Below are 27697 nucleotides of genomic sequence, written 5' to 3'. Positions count from 1 at the left end.
GTCCCTGATTACGAATCCGAGGTCCGTTTTTGATATCTCGTGACGGAGGGGCGGTACGACCCCTTCCATTTTTGAACATGCGAAAAAAGAGGTGTTTTTCAATAATTTCCAGCCTGAAACGGTGATGAGATAGAAATTTGGTGTCAAAGGGACTTTTATGTAAAATTAGACGCCCTTTGTTTCGTCGTCCGTGTCTGTCGCAGGTAACCATAAACGGCCATGATCGATGACTACCGTCATCTGGGGTCAATCGGGACTACAGTCTGAATAGGGACAGCAGTGTTTAGAGCAATTAAAAGTTTTAAATTTGGAAATTGATGTACACATTTTGTTGGTCTGAGTCTGTTCTATCCGAAACCAACCAGAAAAATCAAAATATTGTGCTCTAACATGGTTAAAACTGCTGTCCCAATTCGCCCCATGTGTCCCAATTCGCCCCAGTTGACGGTACCAACTTTTTCAAAACTTTTTTTCGTAAAATCGTGATAACTCGTGATGTTTACAAGCAAACCCCTTATGTCTATATATCAAAATTTTTGTAATTGTCTGCTCTACAACTTTGTTGAACATTGTTACACTCTAAAAAATAACCCTGCAAAGTTAGAAAAAACACGAAATTTTAAAATGAAAAATTTTGTTCTAAATGAAAAAATGACCCTTCTGGGTCAATGTAGATTCGAAAAGTACATTAAATTTCCCATAAAATAACATGTTCCAAAATTTTTTACAGTCGAGTAAAGGAAAATGGGAGAATTTTTAAAACTTTTTTAGTGTTTTTTTCGATGAAAAATACGTTTTTTCGGAATTCTGAGTACGCCATCAAATCGGGCGTCAAATTTCACATAAAAGTCCCTTTGTTACCAAATTTCTATCTCATCACCGTTTCAGGCTGCAAATTATTGAAAAACACCTCTTTTTTCGCATGTCCAAAAATGGAAGGGGTCGTACCGCCCCTCCGTCACGAGATATCAAAAAATGGACCTCGGATTCGTGATCAGGGACAAAAGTTACCCCTTAGGACAAAGTTTCACGCAAATCGAAGAGGGGTCGGGGCAACTGCTGTGTGAGTTGGCGGAGAATTACCCATAACTGGAGCGTTTAGTGCGGTTTGTCCACGTCATGCTTTCTCCCCTGTAGATTCTATGAAATTTGAATCCTCTCTTCGGTTAACACAACGCAGTAGGGCTGGCCGCTTTGATTTTTGCAATACATTTTCGGGTGTAATTATTTTTTAATAACAAGAAAAGTACTTGAGGCGTAATCTAATTACAAGACTTTCCAGCATGCTTTCATCGGACTGGCTGCGTTTGTGTTAGATTAGGTTAGATTAGATGTTTTAGGGTAACAAAACAGCCATCTCATCCAAACATTTTTTTGACTAAAAATTTGTTTCCATGAGTGACAATGATTGATCATTTTTGAAAACATGTTTTTTTCGAAATGTCAATTAAGAAACATTGAAGATTGGAGTCTGGTTGCTGAGATACAGCGGATAAAAGACAAGAAAATTGAAGTTTTGAAAGTCTCACCCAAACAGCTTCTCATTTTCTAAAGCCAATATCTCAGCAACAAATGGTTCAAATTTCAATGTTAAAAAATTAAACATTTGTGATTTAATAATTCTTTCGAAAACAAAAATATAAAAAAAAATGAAATTCGTCCCTTTTGAAATGTTAGAATGTTAGTATTGATTCCAATGTTTTCAAAATAACCTGCGTTATGCTTTGATATTTGATAATTTTCTAAATTTATGTTCTAATCAATTTTCATACACGTTACCAATGCAAGTCCAAAAAGAAGAAGAAAAAGAGAACTCTACAAGAAACTTAACGCTTAACCGGTTTCTAGCAGCAAAACCTCTTCCTCGTTTTATGACCCTCTTCTCGAAGACCTTTATCACTGGCAATAACTGGCCCGGGCGCACGCTGACAGTCGAGCAATTAAGATTACACGCAACGCACAGCCATGTTCACGGGCTCAACTTGCCCCCACACGCCGTAAGATAAATCATTAATTAAGCCAGTGTGTGTGTGTGGGCGCTGTGAGCCACATGCAAGGCCCCCTAACCCCACGTGGCCTGGTGTCGTTTGACTTACAACAAATGGTCACGAATGCGCGTCCTTGTCTTCTGCCCTAGGTCTGCGTTCCGTGTCATTGGTGGCCATTCCCATTCGGAATCCGTTCTAGATCGCTCACCGGGGAGGTGAGGTGGGGGTGTTGTGTGTGGACTGTGTTATGATTTACCTCCCCCAACAAAAGCTACTAACTGCTGCGTCCCCTCCCTCCCCCCTCACAATGAATTGTGTGCGAGTGTGATTAAGGGCGCAAGGTAGCCGAAAATGGCTCTCAAATTATTTTTTCACTAACATGCTAATTTCTCGAAAACTACAACACCTATCAATCTAATTTATAGTTTGTTCTCTTGGGGGATGTCTAACGAAGATTTTCCGCCACGATTGAGATTGATAAGTTGAATATGGTGTTCTCATATGTTACCAAAACTTACCATTTTATAAAATTTTGTGGATTTGACGAACTTCTGGTAAAGCGTGGAGGCACAATGCCATACAGAGAGCCCAAATCAAGTACAAGCAAGCTTCGCAAGTCAATTCCCTCTGGAACGGCGTTTAGTTTCATTAGATTTGAGGCTTAGTATGGTAATTAGAAGCAATTTTCTAAATAAATATTTTCAATATTTTCAAACCATTCGACATCATGCAACACGCGTGCAACACGCGCGTGGCATACATACGTTGTACGCTACAACAACAACAAAGCAAGCAAGCAGCAAGCAAGCAGCCGTGCAGACAGCAATAGGGTATTCACTGTAACCAATTTATGAATGGTAACTTTTACAAACATCTTATTCATTTTACTAAATAGTTTTGTTCGTTTTTTAGTTTTATGAAATTTGTGTACAATCGATTACGATTTTATATTTCATTTTTCGTTGAAATCTGCTCAATTCATCATCGATTCTTTCCCAAATTTGATTAGATTTTATTGCTGTGCGTATAAAACAAAAAGTTCAATATTGTATTTCAATAAAGCTTCAGAACTCAAATCAATATTTTGTAAAAGAAGTCATCGGTTTGAGTATTACTCTATTTCCTTTCTGCGGGCGTCTACCACGTTTGTTTTTGCTGCGCATGATAGTAGTTGTGCCGGGCCAAACGGGCATGAAGCGTGGTGGTAGTGAAGTGTGCTTGCTTGTTGTGTTGCAAACGGATGCGGGATGATGCATGCATTTCATAACTTTTAAGATTCTCAAAACATTAAATATGTTTAGAAAACCAGTTGAATTCTTTAGTATACGGAAATGACCTTTACATAAACTATTTGCTTCTCGTACAAAAAAATATTAAGAGTTATCTTGAAAATGTTTGCAATAAGTTTTGCAATAATTTGTTTTATTGAACAATTTTTTTATAAAATTTTCCAATAAATTAGGATATATCTACAGAACAAATTGTCTGATCGATGTGTTGTCTAGGGACAAAATGAAGATGCCTAAATCAAGAAATTTTATAAAAGTGTATTAGGCTGATGTAAATATTATTTAGAAGTTTATGTCCCTCGACACAAGTAAAGATCGCAAAGGGGCCCAGTCACGAAATTCTAGCAGAGTTCTAGCATAGTTCTCACAGAGCTGGAAATTCTTACAGCATTCAAGCATAAATGTTCCACGATTCTAGCATGATTCTGGTAGAACCAGCTTTACTAAAATATTTCGTGACTGGGGAGGGGAAGTAGAATAAAAGTATTATTTCAAGCCACGATTTCAAAATATAAAAGAATAAAATAATAATAATTCGCTGGCCCCTAATTTTTTTAAAACATTTTTGAAGGAAAGCGTAATAAACTCTGAAAAAATTGCTTCAGACCTATTTGATTTCATATTGTTATTGGATGCTTTGATGATAATTTCGAGCATCCCCCAAACATTATACCTCTGTACAAAATCGACATCCAAAATCTTTTGAGTAAAAGTTGTTTTGATGTATTTTTCAAAATAAAAAAAATAATAAAATTAAGAAAAACAGAATGTTTCAAGAAACCTACTTTCAGACAAGAAGTTGATTTATTGATTGAAAAATTATATATTTTTTAATGCATTCATAATTTTTCAGCGGAATTTTTTTACTAAATGTTGTTTCACGCTATGGACTTTTTGATGAAGTTTATTCGTCCGAAATAATAGTTTGGAGCCTAACGATTTCATCGAATGATAAAAAATACAGAAGACTAATTGGGAAAATTGCATCATCGATTAAATTTATCAAAAATAATTTTAAAATGTATTTTTGTCAGCGTTAGAATATTTTCAAACATAAGCAGTTAAAAACAATTTGGATTTTTTTTTCGCTTTTCCTTTCCATTTATTTTTAACAAAAGCAAGTTTTTATTTGTTTAAAAATTTAGTTTATGAGCGGTTTCCTACGATTTCGCAAATCGACTTTTCTTTTTTTTTATTTGGATGAAACCCTATGTCAAAAGAAGCAATTTTGCATCATTCGTTTTTCATGCCAATCTCCATACAATTTTGGGGGCTGGTCATACAAAAGGGTATTTAAATGTAAGAAATTCTGTATCTTGAGAAGAGATTTTCTGATCGATTTGGTGTCTTCGGCAAAGTTGTAGGTTATGATCAGGACTAAAAAAATCATGTGAGTTTTTGCAAACGAGCAGCCTTCGCATAAATGTCCCCTAATCAAAAACAGCAAGCTGAAAAATGCAAGGCAACTTTGTCCCACACAAAAGGCTACGTGTTAAGTTTTCGCGAAAAAACTGGATTTCCTCCGGTTTTCTAGAACACAGCATATTTTAGTTTCTTTTTTTATTTTTAAACAAGCTGCATCAATAACGCAAAATTGATGAAAATGCATATGGGACAATTATGTGTTTTTCAATTTGAAAAAATCTATGAAGTTTTGCATTTTTCAAAAACAGAGCAATAGTAGCTATTCAGCTACGTGTTATAAGCAGGGTTTAAAATAAACGATTAATATTTAAAAGTTTATACAATATTACCTACTTGACCAAGATGCCTAGCTCATATTGACGTTCTTCCTCCCCACTCTTCGACATTCTGATAGCCGTGTGGGCTAAGGCGCAGTCCTCTTTTTGTGTGCTGTGTGGTTTGAATCCTGTCGGTTGCATTTTGACTCCATTTAACTATTGTTGAGTATTTGACTATCTTCCAGACATCATTTTAAATTGAGTGATTTGTAAATCTTTCAAGTGAGGCCAATTGATAACTTCTCGAGAGAAGGTATATATTTATAGGATTAAATTTGGCATGTAAAGCTCTTTTTGAGGGAAATGAGATTCAAAAAAAAAATTTGGTGAGTGTTTTACACTTTTCTGATTTTGAAGCGTATGGACAAAACAATACAAGTAACAACTGGAAGTTTGTTTGATTATTTTAACTAAATGATTTTAACAGTTATTAACAATATTATTCTTTGCTGCTCACGAAACCAAGAGAGTAATATATAAATATATTTATTTGCTTCAAAATTTAAAGAGTCTAAGCCAAAAATATTTGGAACATCGCTTTTTAAAGTTTTCAAGTTATTCAAATTTGATTTAAAAGAGGGAAAATGATCTGAACACCTTTTTTAAAATCCCCTGTACAATTTTTTTTAAATGAAACCAACTACTTAACTAATAAATTAACTTTTCTGCTAGAAAAAACAATTATTGAGCAATTCTCTGAGATTACGGTCATTCGATTTTTGTATTTTTAATCCGGCTGAAACTTTTGTGTGGATGCCCAAAAGCCATTTTGCATCATTAGTTTGTCCATATTATTTTTCATACAAATTTGGCAGCTGTCCATACAAAAATGATAGCTGAAAGTTCAAAAATCTGTATCTTTTGAGGGAATTTTTTGATCGATTTGGTGTCTTCGGAAAAGTTTTAGGTATGGATATGGACTATGCTGAAAAAATATGATACACGGTAAAAAAAATTATGGTGATTTTTAATTTCACTTTTTGTCACTAAAACTTGATTTGCAGAAAAACACTTTTTTTTATTTTTTTATTTTCTAATACGTTTTAGGGGACATCAAATGCCAACTTTTCAGAAATTTCCAGGTTGTGCAAAAAATCTTTGACCGAGTTATGGATTTTTGAATCAATAGGGGAGTTTGGGGTAATATGGACAGTGGGGGTAATTTGGACACCCCTTTAAAAATCACGTTTTCTTCGGATATAAAGTGAAAACGGCAATTTAAGTGATAAGGCTAGTACTAGTAATGGCCTAGGAGTATGGACAAACCAAAAAAGTTGGAATAGGTTAAGTAGTTTTGGTATAATGTGTAAAAGTTTCCAAAGGCCGGTTGGCACTGCCTTAAATTCTAATATTTGAAGGTTAGGAAATAAGGTTTTGCAGGGTTATATGGCAAAAAAGTGGACATTTTTGTTTGGGGGTTGCTTGGACGATGCCTGAGATATGTACGCATAAATTGTGCATTTTATCCATTTTTATCAAAAATCGCAATTTATGATAGAATATGCTATGGGGGTAATTTGGACATGGCTAGTGGGGTAATTTGGGCATACCTGAAAGTCTACCTGTCAGGCAACAAAAAGTAACTTTCATGGTTGGATGAGTTTTTAAAGGGATTTAGATAAATTTAGTGGGATTTAATATGTCAAAACAATCAAAAATGAATGTGAGCAATGAGAACTTTCACAAACCCCTATTTTTAATTTAGATAAATTTATTCCAATATTCGAATTGATGAAAATCTGATTACTGTACATTTGGCGTTCAACAAGATTCTAATGTTGATTGCTTTTAATTAACTTCTTTGACATTTCTAATTTCTATGCTGGTTTACAATAATATTTAAATTTGAAGAGCTACAGAATGTAAAAATTAGAAAAATGATATTTTCAGGCTAATAAATTCTATATAAAGATTGATTTATATAAACATAAATGATACCTTAATCACTAAAAACAAGTATAGTGTGCCTGATCCAGCATCAATGTTTAAATCATTTCAGTATTAATGATTAAATTATGTATACTACACTGAACTATTTGTTATCTTCCTATTGAATTAAAGTTCTATCACAAAATCATTATTTAAACCATTGATGAAATATTGTGAGCAACACTTCAAAATATAAAGCAATTACAAAACCAGGTTGAAGGATAAAAACATGCTCAAAAATCAAATGTTAAACTTATTCTTCAACATGTGTCCAAATTACCCCACAAAAGGTGTTCATATTACCCACAAGGTATGTCCATATTACCCCACAAGGCATGTCCAAATTACCCCACAAGGCATGTCCAAATTACCCCATAGGGTGTTCATATTACCCCACACAAAAATGTGGGGTAATTTGGAACCTTTTAACTTTGCGATAAAAATGGGGTTTTCATCAAAATTTATCGAAATGAATGACATTTTTCCATCAAATATGGTCTCTTTTATCCTCTGTTGTCATCCACATTCCTTTAAAATATCCATACAGCCCGTAACAGAGCAATTTCCTTAGGGTGTCCAAATTACCCCACACTCCCCTACTGATTTAAAAAAAAAATCGAAATATTGGTCGCAAAAATTTTTAACTCCCTTTTTTGATGTAAAATCAAATTTGCAATCAAAAAGTACTCCAGTGAAATTTTGATAAAGTGCACCGTTTTCATGTTATGGTAATTTTTATGTAACTTTTTTGAAGATCTTTTTTTTTAAATTAGTGCACATGTTTGCCCACTTTTGAAAAAAAAATCGAAGAGCTGAGAAAATTCTCAATATTTTGCTTTTTTGAACTTTGTTGAAACGATCTTTAGTTGCTGAGATATTGCCATACAAAGATTTAAAAACAAGAAAATTGATGTTTTCTAAGTCTCACCCAAACAATCCACAATTTTTTAATGTCTATATCTCAGCAAATAATGCTCCAATTTTCAATGTTAAAATGTGAAACATTCGTAAAATTTTCCGATCTGTTCGAAAATATTGTTTTAATTTTTTTTCAAATCAAGACTATTATTTTAAAAGGGCCAAACATACAATATTACGCCCTTTTGAAATGTTAGTCTTGATTTGAAAAAAATGAAAATTTAGTTTTCGAAAAGATCGGAAAATTTCACGAATGTTTACATTTAACATTGAAAATCGGAGTATTAGTTGAGATGTCGACATTAGAAAATGGTGGGTCACTCAAACAGAGGGAGACTTAGAAAACATCAATTTTCCTGTTTTTAAATTTTGTATGGCAACATCTCAACAACTAAGGGTCGTATCAAAAAAGTTCAAATAATCAAAAATTCGTAACCCGGTCTAAGATTTTTTGCCCATTCTGGAAATTTTCTGAAAAGTTGGCATTTGATGTACTCTAAAACATATCAGAAAATAAAAAAAAAATTAAAATAGTGTTTTTTGCAACCCAAATTTTAGTGACAAAAAGTGAAACTAAAAATCAGCAAAAAAAATTACCGTGCATCATTTTTTCAGTGTAGTCCTTATCCATACCTAAAACATTGCTGAAGACACCAAATCAATTAAAAAAATTCCGTCAAAAGATACAGATTTTTGAACTTTCAGCTATCATTTTTGTATGAACAGCTGCCAAATTCGTATGGAAAATAAAATGGGCAAATTAATGATGCAAAATGGATTCTTTGGGCACACCGAACCCACCAAAAATGTTTCAGCCAACAACTGAACAATACATTTGTTATAGCTGAAATCTGTGAATATAAAAAAAATTAACAAAAACAAAATGGAAACAATCAAAATTCATTTTTCTGTGTTGATTTTTTGGTTTTAGCTTATTTCAACATATTTTGAATATAAGTGAAATAACAAAGTGCAAAATGCATGTTGCATGTTTCTTGGATTTTTTAAAGTAAAGTTTTAATCCCTAGATATTACAGAGTTACAGAGCATTTTACAAATCTCATTGATTTACATTTTTTAAATCGCGGCTTGACATTCAAATTCTTATTATTATTTTGCCATCCCTAATTTGGATCTTTGCCAAACAGGAAAATATATTTTACCTCCACATGAACAAAACAATATTATTTTCTTTCAAATTTATCGAGGAGCATAAACTTTTGGTATAATAGGGGACCTCATACAACACTGTGAGCCTCAAGAAACAAGCATTTTCGATCATTACCCTCTGAACGGCGATCTTTTTACATGATTGGAAACCTAGCATAACGATTAGATATATTAAAACAATAATATAAGTCAATGTTTTCAAATCACCCAGCATTTTGTAGCATGCGCGTATGCTCAGTTGGTTTGTGCAACAAAACACATTGTTGTGTGTGTTTTGATGCACGCAGCAGCACAAACAAACTATAGCAAGGATCCACGCCGAGAGCGATAGGGTAATGTTACTTATGTTTCTCATATAACAAACATTCATTTTCTAAGAGTTTGTTTTTCATTTAATGGGCTTTAAAATTTGCTGGAATAAACAAAAACAATTTTACATTATGCTAGATGTAAAATCATATAATACAAGATATTGAACAATATATTTCGAGATTTTTTGCTATACAAATTTTAGCCTAATATTTTACAATTACTTTCCCAACAATAACAAATATTTTGTAAATATATCTTCTTGTTGAAATAAAATAAATCAACTCTACATAGTTCACTTATATAACAATTACCCTATGAATCTCTTTGTGGCATCAACAAGCGTGCTGTCGCTGCTGTGCTGCGCAGCGTATGATAGTATTTGTGTTGTATCAAGCGAGCATGATAGTATACCTCCGGTGGTTGGTCACTATTTTGTTTGACACTTTTTAGTTTGTACCCCGTTGGTTGGACTAAGTCAAATAAAACTAAAAAGTAACGAACTGTCACTTTTTACACGGAACTCACCATTATTATCAAACCATACTTTTTTCAGTTAAAAAGAGTGTCAAACTAAAAAGTGTCAATTTAAGTGACAAAAAATGTTGTCAAACCGTCGTAATTTGAGTGTAGTTATTTGTATTTGCTTGTTTTATTGCAACCGTTTACCGAATTGCGATCTTGCATAATAATCAACGTTAGTTTTTATTTGATTTCAAATATTTATCGATATGCGAACATTTACTACTGAGTTCAAAATCAAAAGCGTTCATGAAAATGGGAACCTCGAACAAAGTGTTCAAATCATATGGTACGATTTTGAAAAACGTACCGTGAAATTTGAACACTTTGTTCGTGGTTCCCATTTTCATGAACGCTTGTTCACGATTTTGGAACTCTTTTTCTCCGTATGGAGATTAGAAGATATCCTACACTAGAAATTAAAAAATCAACTAAAAGAAACTGAATTAGTTCATTAGTTTATCAGTTGATTAGGGAGCGTCTTTTATTACGTAACGCATTTATTTTGCTTTTTACCCTCTTTATGTGAAACATTCTCATCACATTTATTTTCATTAGATTTTTTCCATGTTTAAATCATCAAGAAATTACTTTATCCAAAATTTCCTTATGGATAATTCTCCGCCAACTCACAAACTTTGTCCTAAGGGGTCCCTCCGCCACGATATATCGAAAAATGTAGCTCTTATTCGTGATCAGGAACAAAAATTATCCCTTGGATCAAAGTTTCACGCAAATCGAAGAGGGGTCGATTCAACTTTTCCGATTTCGTGTGAGTTGACGAAAAATCGCTCCTATACAAGTGCCTTTTCTGGCAGGCCATGATGCAGACTTCCAAAATTATTTCAAAAATATCAAATAAATAAATAAATTGTTCGCTCTACAGCATGGTCTTAGAATTCTTTTTTTGCAAGATTCCTACTCGAAACTGGGTGTCCGAAGGCTTGAATCTGTGAGTCGATCCAAACGACTTCTAAACCTGGACCCCTGGGTTAGGCCGCGACCTACATTTACTCCCCATCTGACGGAAGGCGTGATCAGACAAATCTCGTCTCGAAAAATGCAACTGAGCCGACTAGGATCAAACCCAGGCTATCTGGGTGAGAAGCAACCACGCTTACGACTACACCACCGAACTCGAAATCGTTGTCAGAATTTCACTTTGCAGAATCGAATCAATTTGGTTTATCTGATTATTGGTAATCTGAAATGATGGCCAATATGGCATTAGCAGAATATTGAGAATTTATAATTAGTTACCAATAAGCTGTACTCAAAGCAAATAACCTAAATGTCGAGTAATAAAGTACGGGCTGTTTTTGAAAATGTCTGGTGAAATTATTTGAAAAAAAAAGTATTCAAATTTTGATCTCATTATCTTACTGATTGTATTGATAATTAGTAACAAATGTAATAAGCATTTTTGTATAATGAAAATTGTTTTCAATCATTGTAGGAAACAATTTTAGCTAAAAGCATGGGAAATGTGAATGTGCTGTTTATGTATTCGTAACATCATTACGTCAATCAAAATGTTGCGCAACATGTTCAAAAATGTAGCACGGAAGAAGAACAACACAACTTCCCGGCCTACCTTGGGTCCTTAAGCTAAGAGTAATTACAAATGATACACTTTCAAGATTTTTGTTTTGGACAACATATAAGAATAAATGTTCTACTTTATCGGTTATTTGGAGAATTTTGTAATTATTTTACTTATATTTGACAGTATACTGCTATGGCATACTTTAATATTCATACAAATTTGTTATTAATTATTACTAATGAATGAGTTTTTATGACTTCACTGACCAGCCAGCTCAAATTTGTTCAAACTTATAGTATTTTTCCAAAATGATAAATTTTGAAGACCTGTTAGAACAATATTCGCATTCATCCAATAACTTTTTTTCCAATTTTTGTGAAAAAATGTGTATGCGCAAATTAAAAAAAAATTGGATAACAACCCTTGTCTTTTTGCTGACACTCCTATCAAATTTGACATTTCTTTAGAGGGTGGAAATAACAAGCATTTTTTTTGAAACAAAATTATCTCAAACAGTCCTCAGTAACAGGTACAACATTTTACTATTTTCCCTTTTTCTTAACTGTGCAATTTAATGTTTCATTTTGTGATCATGTGAATTGAATAACGAAATTGGAACATGCCGTTTCTGTTTATTTTGTTAATTGAAATAATATCCCCCACAACAAGACTCCAGGAAATGTCTCCGAATCGTGGAAATCTGCCTCTCGTTATGATGGGGAAAACGATCCCCCGCCGGTAATGCTTCCAAAACATCTTGGAGGCATGTTTTTCGTCTTACGGAAAGCTGAGATATTTCGCAGATATTTTAATGATGTGTTTTTCGCACTATACACCTGAACTGCCGCGCCACTGGTACTGTTGCGGGAAGAAACATGATGCTGTTTTTGGAGGCGTGCTCGAGCATGACTGTGGATACACCCACTACTACTAGGGCTAGGGCATGGTAAACTCAGGCTTAGGCTAGAGTGGGTCACTGTAGGAATTTCTATACGTGGCAGCAAACGAGAGCCAAAAATTTAGAGTGTTGTTGTTTGCGAAACTTCTTGTGGTGCACAGTAGTTGAAGGTTTCATTAAATTTCACGAGGGGATTGGTGTAACAGGAGCTGTGTGTGGGCAAAGGCAATGACACTAGAGTTGAGCTTGCCATAAACTAATATGATTTTTTTTTAAACCTAACCTTGGAAAATAGGTGCCTTGCGTGACTTACAAATAGTACAAAATATACTTAAAGAGTTAAATTATTCATTGAATAAATGTCTCACGAAAATAATAAAAATCTGAGAAAACCAGCATTAAATCGACCTAGCTCAAGATAAACTCCACTCAAAAGAAGGGTAAATTTCCCTGCCAAAGCTGCAAGGAATCCCCCGTTAACGAATTCTTATATTTTTACATTCATCCTTTTTTTTCTAAGCGCATCCCCCTTTTTTATATGAGGGGCCATAAAAGCACACGACCCACGCGCTTCAAAGAATCCTGAAGCAATACAAAAAAAAAAAAATAAAAATAACGACGCGTTTTTTCTTCACCCGGTGGAAAGCCTTCTCCGGCAAAGCTGCTCAAACTTTTCACCGGAATGTCCCATTCATGCGTGCTTTCGTACCTCGCTCAGAACTCCTTGAGGGGAGGGAGAATAAGAACTTTGTTGTTGATTGTTGCATGCGAATTTTTCGCCAGACTATCGAAAAGGTACAAACAAACTTTGGGCTTAGGACTTTTTACACTCAGTCGCATTGAAAAATTTACTTATTTTTGCAAGGATACCTGAAATAAAGTACGGTGAACCGGAGTAAAATTTATAAGATTACAATTTATTTTACATAATATGTAAAATAAATTGTAACTTATCAATTTCACTTCGGTTTACCGTACTTTATTTCAGATGAAATTGTGAAAAATAAGTATTATATTATTTAACCAGTAAAACTATTCTCATTAGCAATTCGCTGCAAAATCTTTTGCACTTTGGTTTTTCGTAATTTTCTATTTACCTCAAACTTACAATTTTGGATGCTAAAAAAATAGTACGTAAAGATTTGAAATATATCTTCTTTTGATATAATTTTCTGATCGGTTTGGTGTCTTTGGCAAAGCTGTAGGCATTGATGAGGACTATTTAGAAAAAATGGTACAAGCAAAAAACATGCCGATTTTTTATTAACTTTTTTGCTTTCCCCACTGAGGTAAGGCTTATAATCCTGCTCTTAAAATGAACTTTTCCGATAAAGCTCGTAGACCCACCTTTACGTATACCTATCGGCTCAGAATCGAAAACTGAACAAATGTCTGTCCGTCTGTGCGTATGTGTGTATGTGTGTTACCAATAATGTCATCCAGTTCATTCAGCACTGGCTGAACCGATGTAGACCAAATCGGTCGCATCTGATTCGATTTAGGGTCTAGTTGCGATAAGAAGTTCAAATTAAACTGAGTTAGAGACGATTTTAAGCTCAACATTTTGCCGTACGCAAAGCGGACTTTCAAACTTTCAAAGCGTTTTTCTCGAAACACCGAGTTGATTTACGGGTGCCACGATATCTCGAGATGGGATGGACCAAATTGGTTAAAATTTGGGGTGAAGACTCTCAAGACATATCCCTTGTGCATGACGAAGCCCAATTTTGAAATGTTGCTTTCTTAGCAACTACAAAAATCAAAAACTAACGATTTTTTTTTATGAAAAACACAAACATATTTTTTTTTTTCATAAAATAAGTTTTAGAAAATCGGCTTACGTCATGCACACAGGACCGGTTTAATGAGTCTTCACCAAAATTTTGAGCCGATTTGGTCAAGGCAATGTCGATTTTTGAAACTGCTCACTTCAAATAGCTGTATCTCGGCAATGATACAACCAAATGTCTTCAAATATGTTTTGATGATTCATGAAAATGTATATTTTAATGCTCTGAAAACAAATTTTAAATAAAATTTAGTGTGTGCTCAAACCATCCTCTGACTTTTTTTTGTCGATATACATGTAGAACATAAAACATCGGCATCTGATGAAAATCAGGACAAATGTATCGAATTAGGACAGGTGTTTAAGCCAATTTTTCTGCAAAATGTTTTTTTTATTGATTACTGTTTAAACAGGAACAGAGCAAGAAAAATTACATCGATTTCCAAATGTACCTATTAAGACTGTAGTCCCGATTTTTCTCAGTTGGCAGTAGTGATTTAAAGATAATTTGTAAAATATGTTTTTTATGAAAAAAATGTCTAGATGAATCTAAAATTTCACATGGATATGTTTCCTTTTTTTTAGACATTTTTAAACAAGTTATTGAGGCTCATATAAATGAATAGAAAATAAATATTTTTCTCAAGATTAATATTTTTAAAACATGTACTGGGGTAGGCCTCACAAAGTCCATGCACTATTTTGGAAAACAAAGTTTTTGCAATAGTGTTTAGAAAAATAGTTACGTTAAAAATTCTTAGTTTAAATTCCGAGGTGACTTTGATAGTCGTAGTTTTTCTTGTCAAAATCATATTTAAGATGTTCAAACTTTATTTGTACGTTAAATGTACCATCACTAAACTAGATGATATAGTTTTTAAGAAAAAATCAATGTTTATATTTAGTTAACTAAGTTTATAAGCTTTTTAACAAAAAAAAACATATAAATTTTAGGTAAAATAGTTAAAAGGTCTGAACTTTACCTGAAATTTGTTAAAACTATTTTTTTATTTTTAAAATTATCGATTTAGGGGAAATATACCCATTTTAATCACACTAAGCCGTTCGACCAATTCTCATCTTTTTTGCCGTTTTCCGCTATTAAATCATCATTTTTAGATTTATCAACAATGAAGAGTTGCTTGCTCACTTTTATTTGAGCAATTTATTACTTAGGAACAGTCAAACACACTTTATTTAAGCTGTAATTCATGATCAAAGTGCTGATAGGCCGATAATAGAAATAGGCAGAGAAAGGGTATAGTTCCCCTTAATTGCATTTAATACTGAATTCGAAGCACGACACACAAGTTTTCACATTTTACATGAAATTTGTTGAATTGAGATTGCATATAAATTTGGATATTTATTATTTACAAACTTATTCAACCTTCTCCTAGTGGAAAATTGTCCAAAGAATCCGATTATGCATTCCGTTTTCCGATTCAAAATCATGTTCATTGAGAAAATCATGACACTTTGAGAAGTTAAAAAAATGACTTTCATCAACATTTTCTTAAGAGCGAGTTTTTCACCAATGTGTAACAGGTCGTATCGAGGTGCTCCGATTTGGATGAAACTTTCAGCGTTTGTTTGTCTATATATGAGATGAACTCATGCCAAATATGAGCCCTCTACGACAAAGGGAAGTGGGGTAAAACGGGCTTCGAAGTTTGAGGTCCAAAAAACCTAAAAAATCTTATAATTGCTCGCATTTCCGTAAAACTTCATCAATTCCAACTCTCGTAGATGAATTTGAAAGGTCTTTTGAAGCACTTCAAAATGGGCCATAGACATCCAGGATCGGCTTGACTTTTTCTCATAGCTTTTGCAAATTACTGTTAAATATTGATTTTTTTAAAACCTTAATATCTTTTTGCAACAGCCTCCAACACCCATACTCCCATAGGTCAAAAGATAGGTAATTTCATGGACTATAAGCCTACGGTATTAACTTTTTGGCCAATCGCAGTTTTTCTCATAGTTTTTTGATTTTTCTACAACAATCATTTTACAACGTTAGTTTTTGCCCTGTAGGCCTCCATAACGGCACTTTTTGGTCTCAATTTTGTCATATTCGGAATCCTCGGAAAATTTCACGTTAGTTAGAAGTATTGGAGTGGTAAATTTGATTGGAAAAATTGCCATTTAGAATGAATTAAAATATTTTTTTACAATTTGTTGGATTTGGGGTGAAACAGGTTTTCGCCTACTTCATACAGCATTTGACGTATTGATCACAGAGTAAATAAGATCGGTTTCTTTGTACAAAAATGTTTTATTTAATTGTTTTTTAAATCAAATTTACCACTCCAATACTTCTAACTAACGTGAAATTTTCCGAGGATTCTGAATATGACAAAATTGAGACCAAAAAGTGCCGCTATGGAAGCCTACAGGGCAAAAACTAACATTGTAAAATGTTTGTTGTAGAAAAATCGAAAAACTATGAGAAAAACTGCGATTGGCCAAAAAGTTAATACCGTAGGCTTATAGTCCATGAAATTACCTATCTTTTGACCTATGGGAGTATGGGTGTTGGAGGCTGTTGCAAAAAGATATTAAGGTTTTAAAAAAATCAATTTTTAACAGTAATTTGCAAAAGATATGAGAAAAAGTCAAGCCGATCCTGGATGTCTATGGCCCATTTTGAAGTGCTTCAAAAGACCTTTCAAATGCATCTACGAGAGTTTGAATTGATGAAGTTTTACGGAAATGCGAGCAATTTTAAGATTTTTAATGTTTTTTCGACCTCAAACTTCAAGCCCGTTTTACCCCACTTCCCTTTGTCGTAGAGGGCTCATATTTGGCATGAGTTCATCTCATGTATAGACAAACAAACGCTGAAAGTTTCATCCAAATCGGAGCAACTTGATACGACCTCTAGAACAAACCGAGCAGAATTTACAAATACTGCCTCTTAACTATAGTTAACTAACATTTTAAACTTTCCAAAATTTTATGAAAAGTTCTTCTCGTGGTACTTTGAACACTTCTCTAACATGGTCAGTATGATTCTTAATTATTCCTTACGTATTTTAATTGTACTCTTCATTTTGCAAACCTATCAAAGTCACCCCGTTTTATGGTATTTATTTAAATTAATTATGACAAAATGTCATACAAGTTTAATTTTTTACATTGAAAATCAAACCAATAGAGGAAATTCTTGTATGTTTGGCAGGTTGAGCACTCGCTTCTTACTCCGTCCAATTAGCTGTTTTTCACTATTTAAACAACTTATTTTGTAAAACTGTTGATAGGAACTTGCTTGCTCACTTCCTAGTGAGCTATTTATCACTCGATTTCAGTTGAAAACGCTTTTATGAGCTGTAATTGAATGTGCCAAAGCGCTGATATGGCAACATAAGAGGCACGATGAAGTTAGATGCTGTTCCCCTGCTTTCCAAAATACTGAGACTTGAAAATTTAAGACTTCGTCGCCATCGTGCTAACTTGTCGTACGTGCATTTTGGGCCAAATTGAGTTAAGAACGCCATTTTGTGCAGCTCACAATGCCTCACCTTTTTACCTTCACAGATCCCCAAAATTCGATTTCAATCCTGAGATATTCAACAAAAACCGAAAAAACTCCGTGCATTTTTGTCACTTTACATATGAAAGTAGTTTCAATCTTGTCGTGCTATCTTGTCACTCCATGAAAATTGATGTAAGTGCGACAAAAGGCCAAAGGATTTCAGGCCAGAAAAGTCAGGATGCGTTTGTCGCACGTACAAGCTAGACTACCGTAAACATTTGTAATTATAACTCGGGACTCCAGCAACCAACTTCAACCAAACTTTGGGACAATGCACAGAATGGTCAGCCAAACAAAACGTGTTTGTTATTGTTTACATTGCGTGCTCTCGTTTTTGAATATTCAAGGTCAAATATTAAAACGCGTTTTTCTCGGAACGTCAAAATGGCGGGTGCGACAAGATAGCACGACGACGTCGACTTAATAAATAGATGACTCCGAAAAAAAAAACTATTTTTTTCACAAAATTTAAACTTCAGGAGGCTGTATTTCAGCAACCAACAGTTCGATCAACACAGTCAAAAACAGTTTAGATCTTTTCCTTTGACAACAAATAATATCTGAAGTAACAGATTTGGCATCGTCCTAAAACCAAGCGCCTTTTTTAAAAACCGTGTTTTTCTGTTTTTTTTTTTGAAAAATCCTAATCATACACAGACACGGAAATGATGAATCTCAAGTAAACTAGTACGTATGATTTGTTGCATATTTACATCAATTTGCATTCAAATTTACATGTTTAATGACGGGCAAAAATTAATAATGTAACTTTCGGATTTATTTTGTGTACCCAATAACTTTTTTTTTACACAACTGAGTGTACTTCGATACACGGCCCTCATCATCTGGAAAACCGGTTCTCTGTTCTTTCCCCAGAATAAAGTCTCCAAACAAGATTCCAAACTCGTGCCGATCCAAGCCAAAACATTTTCCCTTGCTTGGCTGGATGGCTCATTAAATCCGAGCTGGAATCTGTTGTTGTTTACATTGTCACTTCAAAGAGAGGCCCGCTGTCCTTTCACGAAACTAACAAATTTGTTTTTCTTTTCTTTTTTCCAGTAACCTACGCCGTGTACGGTCTCGACAGCGTCCACATCCGCGTTCCGCAGGCCGTGGCGCTGGGCAGCTCGGCGGTGCTGATCTGCGAGTGCGACCTGCCCGACGAGGACCTGTACTCGGTCAAGTGGTACAAGGGCAAGCACGAGTTCTTCCGCTACACCTCGAAGGAGATCCCGTCGATCAAGATCTTCCCGAAGGCGGGCATCAACGTCAATGTGAGTATACGGGGTTTGACGTGGTGTTGCACGGTTGATTTCATTGCAACTTTTTTTTAAAGGTCGATCACTCCAACGCAAGCCACGTGATCCTGGGCAACGTGGAACCACACACCAGCGGGAAGTACAGCTGCGAGGTGACCGAGGCGGCACCCTCCTTCCACACTAAGATAGTAACTAGAGATTTAAATGTAGTAGGTGGGTCTCAACCAACAACATGGCTTGAAGGGTTTTGCAAACTCAACAACATCCCGCTTCTTCCCCCGCAGATTTACCCAAAAGCGATCCGGTGATAGTGGACATGAAGCCGTACTACGGCGCGGACGAGTTTCTCGAGGTCGAATGCATATCAAACGAATCACTGCCCGCGGCCCGGCTCGAATGGCTCATCAACGATCAGCCGCTGGGCGTGATACAGCCCCCGTCCAGATTGGAGTTTCTAACCCTACCGGCGGCGGCCATTGCAACCTCCGGGAGCGGTAGCAGTAGCAACAGCAGCAGCGGCACCGATGGCAGTACCTCCACAGTGACCGCCACTAGCAGTAAGAAATCCACCAAGTCTTCCCTGCGCCACAAGTCGGACGAGGAGTCCAGCGATTTGACAAACTCGCTTGAAGGTGGTGGCGGCGAGTTGGCGGTTCCGCTGGCCATGATTGCTTCGGCGGCGGCTGCCCTCTCGCTGACGACGAGCTCGACCTCAACGGGGTCGGTGCTGCCCTCGCCGGCGGCCATCCACGCTGGGAGTTCCAGTGGGAAGTCCGGCGGTGGCAAGAAGGCGCTGGTGAACAGCCGGTACGAACGGTCCGTGGCGCGGCTCAAATTGCTGCTCGGGCATGAGCACTTTGAGGAGGGGAAGATCAAGGTAAGTCATATTGTTCCCAAATTGTACCAATCAGATCTAAATCAAATCAGAAAATTATAGGATGAAAATTATGCGCACTTTCAGCATAATTACTCGCTAGTGTACATGAAAATCGTTTCCAAATCATTAATTTTCTCGTTCATCTGCATTTGACTGACCAAAAACGTGATTAAATTTGTGAAGGTTGCTTGCTTTTCTGTCATTAATTTCCGCTCATTACACATTCTCAGTATTCTGCAAATAATTTCCCTTCCCCGTACTCAATTCCCCCTTCCTGACCAGCTTCCCACCATTCTGCACGTTAAATCAATTTGATGAAAAGCGCTCAATTTTCACCTTTAAATTTGCGAGGATCCCCCCTCCGGCAGACAGACCCACCTCAATTCCATTTTCCACCAAAACCGCCCTTTTAATGAAAATCGATGACTTAAAAACCCGTCAATCAGTGTCATTGGTCACCTCCAAGCCCCCCCCCTCCACAATTCAACAGAACTGGAACGAAACCAACTTTTTTTTACCGAATCCATAAATTTGCTGCAACGTTCATTATCGTTTTCCATTTTGGCAGATTTGGGTTCTTTCAAAATCGTTATATACATTTTATTTTTTTTGCCTCTTTTTATTTTGCCATTCACAACGTCTAAGAATGTCAGGCCAGCAGGTGCTCCGTCTCAGCTGATGGGATGGATTTTTCCATTCAGTCTCTCTGTCTGCAGTTTTCCGAACCTGTCAACTGAGCGCAAGCCAGGCCGGAAATGCGACAAGTTGAGTCAGGCTGGGAGAAGGGGAGAGTAAATCCTGGATGAATGCAACTAAAAGTGCAGTAAGGATTTTGAAGTTATTTTTTTTTTATTAACCAAAATCAAAGATTTGTTTTTCAGATCATAGCCCAGGCCATGAATGGACTTTTGCAACAAATATATATTTGAATCTTTATACCAGCTTTGAGAATTAGGAGAATTTTTGTTTTGCATTGTTTTAAATTTTAAAGTTTACGTTAAAATTAGGTAAAAAAGTAATTCAATCATATGGTTAAAAGAATCATTTTCCCATCATTAAAATTAGTTTTTTTAGATTTAGGTCTGAAAGGGTTAAAGAGAACAATGTATAAAACATTTTACTCCCTGAAAAATATTGCTTTTTAAATTTTTTGTTTTCACACAAAAAAAAACGCAAATATTTTTAAAAAAATCAATAATTCTTAAGACATCTACATACGAGTGGTTCTATCCCATTCCTATGAATTTCATTTCCAAAATAATCATTCCTCAGAATATACCATCCTCGAGATGCTTTTCACCAGAAATTCTTTCGCCAGAATTATTTCAGTTTTACCAAAAGAAAAATACATTTTATTTAAGAATAAGAAGGATTTACTAGTTTTCAATATCTTAACAGAAAAAAATCAATTCTCGGAATCGTGAATTAAGTTCACGAATATGAGAACCACGAAGGAATTTATTCATGAGTATTGTGCATTTGCACTACAAAACGTGAATATATTCCTTCGTGGTTCTCGCATTCGTGAATTTAATTCACAATTTTTAGAATTGATTTTTTTTCGTGTTCACTCTTACAATTCTGCATTTTTCTAATCTTCAAATCTTCAAATTGCAAATCTTCAAATCTTCAAATCTTCAAATCTTCGAATCTTCAAATCTTCAAATCTTCAAATCTTCAAATCTTCAAATCTTCAAATCTTCAAATCTTCAAATCTTCAAATCTTCAAATCTCAAATCTTCAAATCTTCAAGTCTTCAAATCTTCAAATCTTCAAATCTTCAAATCTTCAAATCTTCAAATCTTCAAATCTTCAAATCTTCAAATCTTCAAATCTTCAAATCTTCAAATCTTCAAATCTTTAAATCTTCAAATCTTCAAATCTTCAAATCTTCAAATCTTCAAATCTTCAAATCTTCAAATCTTCAAATCTTCAAATCTTCAAATCTTCAAATCTTCAAATCTTCAAATCTTCAAATCTTCAAATCTTCAAATCTTCAAATCTTCAAATCTTCAAATCTTCAAATCTTCAAATCTTCAAATCTTCAAATCTTCAAATCTTCAAATCTTCAAATCTTCAAATTTTCAAATCTTCAAATTTTCAAATCTTAAAATATTCAAATCTTCAAATCATCAAATCTTCAAATCTTCAAATCTTCAAATCTTCAAATCTTCAAATCTTCAAATCTTCAAATCTTCAAATCTTCAAATCTTCAAATCTTCAAATCTTCAAATCTTCAAATCTTCAAATCTTCAAATCTTCAAATCTTCAAATCTTCAAATCTTTAAATCTTCAAATCTTCAAATCTTCAAATCTTCAAATCTTCAAATCTTCAAATCTTCAAATCTTCAAATCTTCAAATCTTCAAATCTTCAAATCTTCAAATCTTCAAATCTTCAAATCTTCAAATCTTCAAATCTTCAAATCTTCAAATCTTCAAATCTTCAAATCTTCAAGTCTTCAAATCTTTAAAACATCAATCTTTTAATCAAGGGTTCTGAATGCTCAAAATCAACCACTCCATTCGCGAGCACAAACAGCAGACGACGCGATACTGCCCTGATGAATTCCTACCGTTTGTCACTTTCACACCATTCGCTCACGAACACTCTCTCTTCTACTCTCCTTCTCACTCTGATCGGCTCAGTCTCCGAACGGCTCAGGCAGGCCGAACGTCTCCGATCACTCTGAACTCTGAACTGAAAACATTTTTCTCTGATGCACTGCGTTATACTCATTGATTTGGGTTGCTTAAAATCAATGTTATCAATTAAATTGTGCATTTATTTTGATTTCATAACATTATACACACCATTCAAAGAAACTTCCACCAAGTAAAAATCAAATTGATGGCAAACTGAGGGCGTGAAGACAAAAAGTCTTCGCTGAGCATGTTAGTGTATGAGTGTCGTCGAGCGACGGAGTAGGCAAATATTTTCACGATGTATTTGTTCGCTACGTGAACAGTTCGGGCCACTCGCTGGCTGCTTGCGAGTCTCATTCGCTCATGAATGCTAGCGGGTTGGAATAGGCGACGAATGGCTAGGCGATGAGTGAATGTTCATTAAACCGAAAATCAGGACCCTTGCTCTTAATCTTTCATATCTGAATATCTTTTAAACCTCAAATCTTTTAAAAAGAAGGGCGAATCTCCATTAATTTCGGAGTTCTCGCAAAACTTTACTCTTTTTTACCAAACCAACATCAATATTCATTTCTGGGAAGTGGTTAATTCTGGTGAATCCTTTTTTCTGGGTTGTGAGTCATTCTGAGGAATGGGTTAAAACCGATCCTATCTTGTTGACAATCAAATAACCTTATTTTTCCTGCTCATTTTTCTCATGTTATTTATTACATGAGAGTCAATGCTTGAAAATAAATCTGTCACTGAGTGTGGCTGCCCGACACTTGAAAGAGCTTTCTGTCAGCGATCATTTTCGAAATCGAAATTGAATCGCTCACACACAGCGCCTTTTATGATCGTTATTGCTTGGCGACGGTCGGTAAACAAAGTCAAAACGAACGAAAAATGAGAACCTCTCAAGCAGCCGCCCGAACGAAACAACGTGCTCTTTCTCTCGTTTTTCGTCTCTCTCTTTGTTGTGTTTGCTGTGTGGTGACAGAAGCCACTTGATTGCGACCATGGGAGAGATGATCGGAATCTCGGTAGAATGTCAAACGACCGTTCTCTGAGCGAATGTATTTCTAGAGGTAGGTCAAAGACTGTGTGAGTACGTGAAACGAACGAAAGTAGAATGTCAAAATCAGGTTGTTCTGCAAGGTTTGTAAATGAAGTAAGGTAAGGTGGGATTTTCCAGCTATCAAAATAGTTTACACGAAACCTTAATTTTATATGAAGATTTTCAGATAAGTGAAAATTTGACCATAATCCATGCCAATTTTACCGCTTTTTCTGTAGAGTTGTTAAGCAAGCCAAACTGGTGGTGGTGGTGGTGAAGACGATTGGACTGTTCTGCCACCTATCACAAACAAAGTTGATATTTCGTAAGCACTGCATGAGAGTATCAATATAATTTTGTCTAACATGACAAGTTGTTCACAACACCAACCCTTGGTCTCCAAGGATTAGAATGTTAAATACCAATAATCATACCAGCATTGACAAAATGTAAGAACTAAATTAGAGAGGAATACCTGAATAATTTTATATTTTTGTAAAAAATATAAAATAAAAAATAAAACTTATTTATTTAGGTACTTTTTTAACACTGGAACGCCCAACGCATGTCCAACTTACACGGACGCCCAAGCCTCCCAAAAAAGTTGGAACGGTAACTTCAAAACGCCCGTTCTCGGGCATAACTCAACCAATCGGGAAGATTCTTGTTCCCAGTGATTTGTAAGAATGTCTAGATGATCCTAAAATTTTGCAGAACTTGATTTGAACAAATCTGTAATTTCTGCGACCGAAAACATCGTTCCAACTTTTTTTAAACGACTGCCTCCGCGGAATTTTGGGCGAATTTTTTTTACACTCGAAAAAAAAAGTTGGAACGATGTTTTTGATCGCAAAAATTACAGATTTGATCAAATTAAGTTCTGCAAAGGTCTAGAATCATCTAGACATGCTAACAAATCACTGGAAAGAAGAATCATCTTGATTGGTTGAGTTATGCCCGAGAACCATTGAGTTGAATTTACCGTTCCAACTTTTTTGGAGCCTTGGGCGTTGGGATGTTAATCGATGAACTTGATTTAAAAAAAAATTCTCTATTGAAAAGGTCAGAAAATTTTACAGAAATTTCAATATCAGAAGTTTGACATTGAAAATCTAACCATTAGTTTTCAAGATATCGTCAATCCCAAATCATTTTGAATCCTTTGTTAGGCTGTATCTCAGAAAGAGAAAATGTTGGGAAATTTTATCAGCTCTTCAAAAAAAATTTCATAGCTGGACAGCTTTTCTTTAATCTCTGGAAATATTACATTACAGATCAACTCCTGAGCAGTTCTCTACGGAATTGGTCTTTTTTCTTTAATTTTAATTTTTGTATTTTTTAATCCGGCTGAAACTTGTTTGGTGCCTTCGGTATGCCCAAAGAAGCCATTTTGCATCATTAGTTTGTCCATATAATTTTCCATACAAATTTGGCAGCTGTCCATACAAAAATGATATGTGAATATTCAAAATTCTGTATCTTTTGATGGAATTTTCTGATCGATTTGGTGTCTTCGGCAAAGTTGTAGGTATGGATATAGACTACACGGAAAAAAATGATACACCGTAAAATTTTTTTTGGTGATTTTTAATTTCACTTTTGTCACTAAAACTTGATTAGCAAAAAAACACTATTTTAATTTTTTTATATGTTTTAGAGGACATAAAATGCCAACTTTTCAGAAATTTCCAGAATGGGCAAAAAATCTTTGACCGAGTTATGATTTTTTGAATCATTACAGATTTTTTCAATGTAAAATGTAAATGGAATTTGCAATCAAAAAGTACTTTAGTGAATTTTTGATAAAGTGCACCGTTTTCAAGTTATAGCCATTTTTAGGTAACTTTTCATTTTTTAAAATTGATGCCCATGTTTGCCCACCCTTGAAAAAAATATTTTTGAAAAGCTGAGAAAATTCTCTATATTTCGCTTTTTCGGACTTTTGTTGATACGACCCATAGTTGCTGAGATATTGCCATGCAAAGGTTTAAAAACAGGAAAATTTATGTTTTCTAAGTCTCACCCAAATAACCCACTGTTCCTAATGTCGATATCTCAGCAACTAATGGTCCGATTTAAAATGATAAAATATGAAACATTCGTAAAATTTTCCGATCTTCTCCAAAAAAAAAAATATTTTCAAAAATTTTAAATCGAGACTAACATTTCAAACGTGCCAAACATTCAATATTACGCCCTTTTGAAATGTTAGTCTTGATTTACATTTTTTGAAAATATTATATTCGAAAAGATCGGAAAATTTCACGAATGTTTTATATTTCAGCATTGTAAATCGGACCATTAGTTGCTGAGATATCGACATTAGAAAATGGTGGGTTGTTTGGGTGAGACTTAGAAAACATCAATTTTCCTGTTTTTTAACCTTTGCATGGCAATATCTCAGCAACTATGGGTCGTATCAACAAAGTCCGAAAAAGCAAAATATAGAGAATTTTCTCAGCTATTCAAAAATATTTTTTTTAAAGGTGGGCAAACATGGGCACCAATTTTAAAAAATGAAAAACTGCGACTATTTTCAAAAAAGTTACCTAAAAATGGTATTAACTTGAAAACGGTGCACTTTATCAAAAATTCACTAAAGTACTTTTTGATTGCAAATTCCATTTTACATCGAAAAATGAAGTTGAAAAATTTGTGCGACCGATATTTCGATTTTTGAAAAAATCTGTATTGATTCAAAAAATCATAACTCGGTCAAAGATTTTTTGCCCATTCTGGAAATTTCTGAAAAGTTGGCATTATATGTTCTCTAAAACATATAAAAAAAAAAAAAAATAAAAATAGTGTTTTTTTTGCAAATCAAGTTTTAGTGACAAAAAGTGAAATTAAAAATCACCAACATTTTTTTTACTGCGTATCATTTTTTTCAGTGTAGTCCATATCCATACCTACAACTTTGCCGAAGACACCAAATCGATCAGAAAATTCCATCAAAAGATACAGAATTTTGAATTTTCACATATCATATTTGTATGGACAGTAGGGTGCCCAGAAAAAATGACCCCCAGCTCCACAAGCCGAAAACTGATCCCTAGGGTATTCTAAGCCTCTGTGCAAAATTTGAGCGAAATCGATCAACATTAACCCATTGATACTCGGGCATGAAGTTTGTATGGGAAAAATCGTCAAAATGTATGGAGAAACGACACAGTTTCGTAATACTCCCTGTAGGTGGCGTTGCGAGTGTTCAAAGTTTGCCAAACGTGAGATTCTTATGTGAAATTTAATGCCCAACAACTTTGTAGAAGAATGCAAGACGATCCGAGTTAACCCCAAAAAGTTATTAGGATTTTAGTGAAGTGGTATTGCCACTAAGGAAAGCAAGCATAAAATTGTAATTTTGGGATATTTTTTGTTAAACAAAGAAAACAAAATCAACAAAGTATGAATTAGACTAAATCGATCCAGCTGAATCCGAATTTAAAGGTTGATAGGCGAAATTTTCAAAGAGACGCAAGACATTCAAGATGGCGGCCAAGATGGTGGCTGTATAGAAAATGCTAAACACAAAGGGTATTATGTGACCTGCAAACGACTACTCAAATTTAACTAATCTTGGGGCTCTGAACACGATTAAGACCACTACAGACTTCCAAACAGACAATGTTATTCAAACCAAGATGGCGGCTGTATAGAAAATGCTAAACACAAAGGGTATTAGGTGACCTGCAAACGACTACTCAAATTTAACTAATCTTGGGGCTCTGAACACGATTAAGACCACACACTTCCAAACAGACATGGTTATCCCTCTACAACCCAACCCCGCCTTTAGACGGGATTAGATTTAAAAAATCGCCAAAAATCCATTGTTCAACAAATTTTTGATCTTTAAAAAGCATTGGAAAGAAGAGCCCTTAAATTTTAAATACTGTGTGGGTTGGAAGTACTTGATTATTGTGAGTGACTTCGTCAATGTTTTTAAAAATGTATTTTTTAGGGGTCAGCTTTGGCAGTGTTTTTTACTAACATTTCCTAGACTTTAAGTAAAAAGAAGAATGCAGTATTTTTTCTAGTGCCCCAGACTAATGATTATGATTAGAGGGTGACGATTCTCGAGATTTTCAATTTCCCGGGAATCGAGAGTTAAATTTGGCCATTTCCCGGGAATTCCCGGGACCCGGGAGTTTTTTTTCTTTGCCAATAGTGGCAATAATGTTAAAGGAAATGTAATAATATTGCTTCTTTTCAATCAATTAAGTTACATTTAATCATACTTATT

The 27697-nt window shown here is 34.8% G+C and overlaps 1 protein-coding gene across 1 annotated transcript in view; it reads left to right on the top strand.

Annotated features, from left to right (window-relative positions):
• The window catches only part of LOC119767000, a 108895-nt gene that overhangs the window by 27907 nt on the left and 53291 nt on the right, over positions 1–27697 (top strand). Inside the window, exons 2-4 of the mRNA XM_038254107.1 lie at positions 18698–18912; positions 18975–19110; positions 19182–19774. Of these exons, the coding sequence (XP_038110035.1) occupies positions 18698–18912; positions 18975–19110; positions 19182–19774 (944 nt within the window). The remainder of the gene's footprint in view (positions 1–18697; positions 18913–18974; positions 19111–19181; positions 19775–27697) is intronic.

This window comes from Culex quinquefasciatus, chromosome 1 (genome assembly GCF_015732765.1).
Source record: "Culex quinquefasciatus strain JHB chromosome 1, VPISU_Cqui_1.0_pri_paternal, whole genome shotgun sequence".
Taxonomy (NCBI): domain Eukaryota; kingdom Metazoa; phylum Arthropoda; class Insecta; order Diptera; family Culicidae; genus Culex; species Culex quinquefasciatus.
Note: the sequence above shows the minus strand (reverse complement) of the source record. Positions and strands in the feature narration are given on the sequence as shown.